The 8,169-nt window shown below is 42.1% G+C and overlaps 1 protein-coding gene across 1 annotated transcript; it reads left to right on the top strand.

Annotated features, from left to right (window-relative positions):
- Positions 1 to 7,006: 7,006 nt before the first annotated feature.
- LOC109193645 (kunitz trypsin inhibitor 2-like) lies at positions 7,007 to 7,794 on the top strand. The gene has a single exon (XM_019344500.1). The coding sequence runs from the start codon at positions 7,064 to 7,066 to the stop codon at positions 7,718 to 7,720; it is 657 nt and encodes a 218-aa protein (XP_019200045.1). The 5' UTR covers positions 7,007 to 7,063; the 3' UTR covers positions 7,721 to 7,794.
- Positions 7,795 to 8,169: the final 375 nt, after the last annotated feature.

Raw genomic sequence — 8,169 nt, 5'->3', positions numbered from 1 at the left:
TGAACCGACTGCCATTTGTGTAGACGATGACATATTTCCCACAGGAATCTCCCAACCATGCTCTTTCTCTCACGAGTGTGCCCGTTTTGGTCGTGGGTCACCGTTCCTGGTTCTGTGAGAGTTTCTAAAGAATTGTTGCCCAACAATTCTCCTTTGAAGCGACCCTCACTTCGCTCTTACATAGGTGATTCTTTCTCGAGTATCCCGCATAGTCAAGAATCATTAAAGCATCAATATGCTAGCCTCATGTGGGAGTCACTATTTTAACGAGGAGTGGTAGGGAGTCCGAGACCCCCACAGTGACGCGCTCCGTTCCATAATTTAGTTGTCCCATTGAACCTAGGTGCCAGCTAGGTTGGGTATCCACTATAGAACTTATTAGTCCAAGGGCATTAGACCCATTCCTCGTGTCAACTTCTCCACAACTTCTTTGCCTAACCCTTTGGTCAGCGGATCCGCTATATTGTCTTTTGACTTAACGTAGTCAATCGAGACAACACTAGTTGTGAGTAGTTGTCTAATGGTATTATGTCTACGATGCACATGTCTAGACTTACCATTATACATATGATTCTGTACTCTCCCAATTGTGGCTTGACTATCACAATGCACACATATTGGAGGTACCGGTCTTTCCCAATTAGGAATATCCTCTATAAAATGGCGTAGCCATTCAGCCTCTTCACAACCTTTGTCCAAGGCTATCAGCTCAGATTCCATCGTGGATCTAGCTATCACAGTTTGCTTAGAGGATTTCCACGCAACGGCTGCACCGGCTAGTGTAAACACGTAGCCACTCGTGGACTTAGAGTCCTTAATATCAGATATCCAGTTCGCGTCGCTATACCCTTCAAGTACAGCGGGATATCTTCCGTAGTGCAGTCCAAGGTCACGAGTATACCTCAAGTATCTCATAACCTTTACTGTTGCCTTCCAGTGCATAGCACCGGGGTTACTCGTCTATCTACTGAGTTTACTAACCGCATAGGCAATATCCGGCCTAGTACAGCTCATAAGATACATCAAACTACCAATAACCCGAGCATATTCCACTTGTGAAATACCTTCTCCGTGGTTCTTGGTTAGATGAATATTTGTATCAAATGGTGTCCTAGCCACTTGACTATCATCCTTGTTAAATTTCTCAAGGATTTTGTCAATATAATGTGATTGGCTTAACACGAGACCATCAGGTCTTCTAATGATTCTAATCCCGAGGACTAAATCAGCCAAACCCATATCCTTCATGTCAAATCTCGCATTTAACATGTTCTTGGTAGACTTGATCATCCGATCATTACTACCAACGATGAGAATATCATCGACATATAAACAAAGAATGACGTAGCCGTCTATCGTTTCCTTAACGTAGACACATTTGTCACTTTCGTTTATTTTAAACCCGTTAGTTAACATCGCATGGTCAAACTTCTCGTGCCACTACTTAGGCACTTGTTTTAAACCATAGAGCGATTTAACCAACTTACACACTTTCTTTTCTTGGCCCGGAACCACGAACCCTTCGGGTTGTTCCATATAGATTTCATCATCTAATTCGCCATTTAGGAAAGCGGTTTTCACATCCATTTTATGAACTTCCAAGTTCCGTAGCGCGACTATGGCAAGAATCATCCTAATGGAGTTTATTCTCGTCACTGGAGAATACGTGTCGAAGTAATCGAGGCCCTCGCGTTGCCTGTAACCCTTGATTACAAGCCTAGCCTTATACTTCTCGATGAAACCATCAGGTTTCATCTTCCTTTTAAAGACCCACTTGGATCTTAAGGGTTTACTACCCTGAGGAAGATTAACCAGTTCCCAAGTGTGATTCTGTAGAATAGAATCCACTTCACTTTTTATAGCCTCTTTCCACATTGGTCCTTCTGTAGAAGTCATGGCTTCTACATACGTTCGAGGCTCATTTTCTATCAAACAAGATAGAAAATCAGGTTCATTTTCTAATAAACAAGTTAGAGTACCTGAATCGTACTTTAACAAGTAAGTAAGAAAATCAGGACCGAATGATTTTCCAACTCTCGTCCGCTTACTGCGTCTCAGCTCGAGCTTGGGTTCTTTCTCAGATTCCCCACTATCATTATCCATAGTTTCGTCAAACGTTCGTTTTGACGTACTTGGTCCCTCGTTGGACCTACAAGGAAATATATTTTCGAAGAAATATGCATTCCTTGATTCTACTATCGTGTTCTCAAGTACATCCGGATTATGGGACTTGTGTACTAAGAACCGATAAGCACTACTATTATGTGCATAGCCAATAAAGATACAGTCCACCGTCTTAGGACCTACCTTTACTTTCTTAGGTGTTAGCACCAATACTTTGGCAAGACACCCCCACACTTTCAGGTACTGGTAGGAAGGTTTCCTACCTTTCCACAGCTCATAAGGAGTCTTATCGAGCTTTTTGCGGGGTACCTTATTCAAAAGGTAATTACTTGTCAAAATCGCCTCACCCCACGTATCTTGAGGTAGGCCCGAACTTATAAGCATCTCATTCATCATATCTTTCAATGTACGATTGTTTCGTTCGGCAACACCGTTCGATTGAGGTGAGTAAGGTGCCGTACGCTCGTGTATGATACCTACACTTGTACAGAAGTCACCAATAGGCGCTTCGTACTCACCACCTCGATCGCTTCTAACCTTCTTAATTCTCCGATTAAGTTGGTTTTCCACTTCATTCTTATAAACAACGAATTTAGCAACGGCTCATCTTTGCTCTTAAGCAAATACACATAGCAGTATCATGTGCTATCGTCGATAAATGTGATAAAATACTTATTACCACCTCTCGTTTGTATCTATCTGAAATCGCACAAATCACTATGAATTAATTCAAGTGGTTCAGTTTCCCTTTCAACCGATTTGAAAGGTACTTTCGTTAGTTTTGCCTCAACACAAATTTCACACTTGTTATTTGTGTCAATTTTAAAGTTAGGAATATAGTCCATGCTAATTAATCTACGCATAGAATTAAAATTAACATGACCTAGTCTACCATGCCACAAATTGGAAGACTCAAGCAAGTAAACAGAATTAACTTTGCTTTTATTGATAACATGAATTACATTGAGCTTAAAGAGCCCATCAGTTACATATCCTTTACCAACAAACGTCCCTAACTTGGACAAAACTACTTTGTCTGACTCGAACACCATGCGAAAGCCATGCTTGTTCAACAGAGAGCCAGACACAAGATTCTTCCTCAGCTCAGGAACATACAGCACGTTGTTCAACGTCAGTTCCTTCCCGGAAGTCATCTTCAGAACCACCTTGCCCATGCCTTCCACAGCAGACTGAGCAGAGTTTCCCATCCACACTTTTTCACCCTCAACGGTCTCAAAAGTGTTGAACATCTCTCGGTTGCAACACAAGTGCCTGGTTGCACTGGTATCGATGAACCACTCACGAGGGTTTGAGCCCACGAGGTTCACCTCGGTCACCATAACCGAAAGGCTAATCTCGACCTCATTCTGATTGCTATCTCCAACAACATTGGCTTCAGAACTCTTGTTCTTCTTCCTTGGAGCCTTGCATTCAGATGCTCTGTGGCCATGCTTGCCACAATTGTAGCATTCACCAGGAAACTTGTTCTTGGTAATGCCACCTTTCGGACCTAGCTTTCGCTTGTCCTTCTTGTTCCTCTTGGAGCTCTTACCGTGCTCCACAACATTGGCCTTAACGCCAACAACGATAGGAATTTTCCTATCATTCGTCCTGTTCCCTTCCTCGATCCTGAGTCGCTGGATCAAGTCCTCCAGATTCATCTCCTTTGAATCAAACATTTTGAAGTCGAGGAATTGGCCAACCACAAATTTCTTTGAGTCGGCATCCTCACTTCGGTATTTATGATCCAAAGCTTCCCACAACGCTTTTGATGTGCTTATCTTTCGATATACATCATATAGCGTGTCACACAATCCGTTCAGGATGTAGTTTCGGCAAAGGAAGTTCGAATCCTTCCAATAGCCAACTGCCATCACAGATTGTGCATCTTGTTCCTTCAACTCGGGAACACTCTCGGACAAGAACCTTGCCAAGCCGAGAGTTGCTAGGTAGAACAACATCTTTTGTTGCCACCTCTTGAAGTTCGACCCAACACCGGTGAACTTCTCCTGCTTTTCGGCCGAACCACTCTGTACCGAAGGTACCCGAGACATGAGAATATATCCCTCAGTGCTCCCACCATCTTGTGAACCAACGTTCACTGGTGTAGCTTGAGAATTAGCAACATTGTTGCCGTTTCCTCCATTGTTGTTCTCAACAACATTTTCTTCCCCATTGTTAACGATAGGCAACTCGGGGTTCTCCATTTCTTCAAGGAAATTAGAGAAAACAACCAACGGGAAAACAAGGAATAAGGTTTTAAGACTGTAGGAACCGTTGGTAGAAAAACAAATAATAATCAAAAAAATAAGATTATTATTTTCTGGAAAAACAAGGGAAGGAAAGATGGAGAAATTTGGCTAGTGTTTGGTGTTGGGTTTTTGCAAGAGTCAAGTGAGCACTCTTTCCTTAAAACCTTATTTGCCACCTCCCAAAGATGCTAGAAGCGTAGTGGCCTAGGCTTCCCAGGATAAAACTTGCTAGTGATTCAATGTTTGAGCACTCAAACAAGGAATCCGGCGAGCATGACACGGTTATGAACACAGTAGGCTAAAGAAGGAGTAGAAGCAGAGAGGTTTTGAGGTTAAAAGATGAACTTTCGTGTTCTATATTTTCTGTGTGTAAATCTCTACTGCCCAACTCCTCTTTATATAGGGGTGAAGGATTTAATAGCTTTTGTTAGGCACTTAAGGGCACCCCTCCACCTTCCTGTAACAGCAGCCTTAAACCTGGGTTTCAATTCGAAAATTAAAAATTGGAATTAACTCAAAAAATTAATTCCGTAACAGTAGAACTGAACACCCAACGGTCACAAAACTGCACAGGTTCGTGTAGACCGAAACTTCCAGTTTCGACCGCCAGGCCGAAACTAGAAGTTTCTCTAGTTTCGGCCATGGTTCCTTATGACTTACTGCATGTTATTGGTTTCGGCCAGGCCGAACCAAGGTGTAGTTTCGGCGGCGTGTTGGAAAATGACAGTCCGCTAGAAGTTTCTCTAGTTTCGGCCATGGTTCCTTATGACTTACTGCATGTTATTGGTTTCGGCCAGGCCGAACCAAGGTGTAGTTTCGGCGGCGTGTTGGAAAATGACAGTCCGTTTGGCATAACTTAGCCCGCAAGGCCAGCCAACATTCGTGCGCGCAGGTGCCGGCGCACACGAGCTCGGGCTTGAATCAAGCCTTTTCAATCTCGTCTAGTTGGAATTTAATTTTGCACCCCCCCCCCCCCCCCCCCCCCCCCCCCCGCGAGAGAGCCTCTATGCTATACAATTCTACAAGCTTCAAAAGAGCTCTTGTATATAAGGGGGGAAAATCTTCATTCCAAACCAATGTGGGACAAAAGCTCACTTTTTCCCTTCATTTTCCAACTCAAATGGGTCTACTTTGAGAATCAATATCTCATTCACCCATTATCCGTTTTGAGCGTACAATATATCAATCTCTTCGTCTCACTACGAAGAACCGGAATCCACTTTGACCCGACTCAAATCGGAAGTGGACCCCACTGATAATTGTACCACAAAATAGCCACTTAACATGCCATTTTATGTCATTTTAAGCTATTTTTTCCAACAGTCAGGTCTTCCCGTGCGGTCAGTGCGACATACACCATTAGGTATGCATAAATGCACCATACAGTGTTTGAAAATACACCAGAATGAAATGCCAAAAAATACACCACACAAAAAAAAAATACACCACATAATGGTGTATTCTTGAACACTGTGCGGTGCATTTTTGCATACCTAATGGTGTATGCCGCACTGACCGCATGAGAATACCTGACCTCACAGGAACCTGACCCTATATATATATATATATAGACTTGCGTTCAAATGAGGACAAATATATTATAGAGGACTGTGAGGACAGATGTACTGTGTGCCATTAGCCTGAATGTCGTGTGCATGGCCGAATGTAGTCGTGTGCCACATTTTGTATGTCGCGTGCATACATTTGTTAATTAATAGAGCCTGAGTTCGAAACCTGATGTTTACATGTATTCTTGTGTCTCATTATGTATTAAATTGTGTGCCTGATATTAATTTGTGGTGTACCCATTATTTGTCTGCACAATCCTCTATATATTGTGTCATTGGGAGATGTTTGGAAACTTGAAAATAATTTTCATAAAAATGACTAATTTTGTTTTTCTAGTGTTTGCTTGAAATATTTAGATTTTTTTTTTCTATTTCACTGAATTTTTTTTTTAAAAAAAAGGTATTTTTTTCTATCGATTCATTTGAAAAAAAAAAATGAATAAAAATTTATTACAAAGTTACTTAGTTAATTGTAGTAGAATTCCCTTGTTTTTTGTGACAATTCGAATTTAGTCACAGCTTATTATTTTTTTCATTTAAGACACTAGAATATTATATTTTAGACATTTTTTATCCTTTTGATTATTTTTCCAATAAGTTAAATTTAGTGGAGATCCCTTGTCTTTTGTAACAATTTTAAATTTTGGCCATTTCTTTTTATTTTATTTTATTTTATTTTATTTCTGTCTCTTCCGCCCTGGATTGCACCATCTCCTCCACCCAGCTCGTGTCTTCATTTCCTTCAACCTGACCCCAAATCGTCCTTCGTCAATAATAATACCGAATACGTGAAGACCTTCGGGTGTAAAGGAATCATTTTGCAACACATATAGCCAGAAAGCTCAATGTGGTATTGACGGTCAAACGAAGATGTCTCTATGTTACACACAACACATTAAACGAGGAACCACTACATTGAGCTCCGGGCAACCGTGAAACTATATTGTTACACGCACAGGCCTACCAATAACAGAATGACATTTACTAATACGTGTTAGCTAGTGTCTTAGTGATGAACCAAATTGACTATATATATATTCACTGACGATATATATATTTATAGATAGATATTCCCTCTTTCGGATCGCAACACCAAACACACACACATTTCGAACTAGGATGGGAAGTGATATGAGGGTAAATTCCCTGAAATCAGTACTGCTGCTCTGCGTGCTATCATCGTCAACCCATGGAATATCCAGCCAACCCGCCGGAGTTTCAACGAGTAATCCCGCAGTGCTAGACACCGACGGCCACGAGATCCAAACCGGCTCCAAGTATATCATATTAGCTGCCCAGGATTCAAACGGGGGAGGAGGCGGGCTCGCCCTGGCCCCTAAAGACCGCCCATGCCCTTTGTACGTCACCGTAGAAAACCTGGAAGGCTACAATAATGGCCTCCCCGTCAAATTCATGCCATCAGCTGAGCCCAGACAGCAGGCCATAATAACCCAGTCAACAGACGTGAACGTCGCGTTCTACACGGCCACGATCTGCGTGCAGTCCACCGCGTGGAAACTCGGAAGCGTTGACGAAACCACGGGGCGGAGATACGTGGTGAGCGGCGGGGCGACGGGGCGGCCGGGCGCCGAGACGGTGAGCAGCTGGTTCAGAGTGGAGAAGCAAGGGGGGAGCGGTTACAGGTTGGTGTTCTGTCCTGGGGTTTGTAGCGCGTGCAGAGTTGCGTGTGGGAACGTGGGGGTTTTCAATGAAAATGGGAAGAGATGGCTTGGCTTAACCGATGAACCGCTTGTTGTAAGGTTCAAAAAGGTTTAGATAGGGTAACCCAAGATGGTAAGAGATCTACACTTGTATGGTTCAAAAAGTTTACGAGTTTGAATTTTTGTTTCCTTAGTTTGAACTGATGGTAATCTATGCTAGTTTACTTTTTTTTTTTTTTATGATTCTTTGTTAGTTAGACTTACAAGGCTGAATTTACCTACAACCCAAAGGATTGTGGGTTCCCTAGTCATCCAGAAAAAGGTTTAGATAGGGATAACCAAAGTCAAAATGGTAAGAGATCCACACTTATACTCATAAGTTTACGAGTTTAAATCCTTGTTCCTTGGTTTGAACAGGTTAGTTATGGGTAATCTTTTGTCGACTTGAATCACAAGATGAGTTTACTTAATAAGATTGTGAGTTTTTCTCTTCATAAAAAAAGGTTTAGATAGATTGAACATACTGGCAAAATGATTGAATTGTGGCTGTAATTTGCTATCTCC

The sequence above is a fragment of the Ipomoea nil genome, unplaced genomic scaffold (genome assembly GCF_001879475.1).
Source record: "Ipomoea nil cultivar Tokyo-kokei standard unplaced genomic scaffold, Asagao_1.1 scaffold1900, whole genome shotgun sequence".
NCBI classification, from domain to species: Eukaryota; Viridiplantae; Streptophyta; class Magnoliopsida; order Solanales; family Convolvulaceae; genus Ipomoea; species Ipomoea nil.
Note: the sequence above shows the minus strand (reverse complement) of the source record. Positions and strands in the feature narration are given on the sequence as shown.

What these genes read in the sequence shown, in the direction of transcription:
- LOC109193645 (XM_019344500.1), top strand. Translation starts at nt 7,064, where the DNA reads ATGGGAAGTGATATGAGGGTAAATTCCCTGAAATCAGTACTGCTGCTC.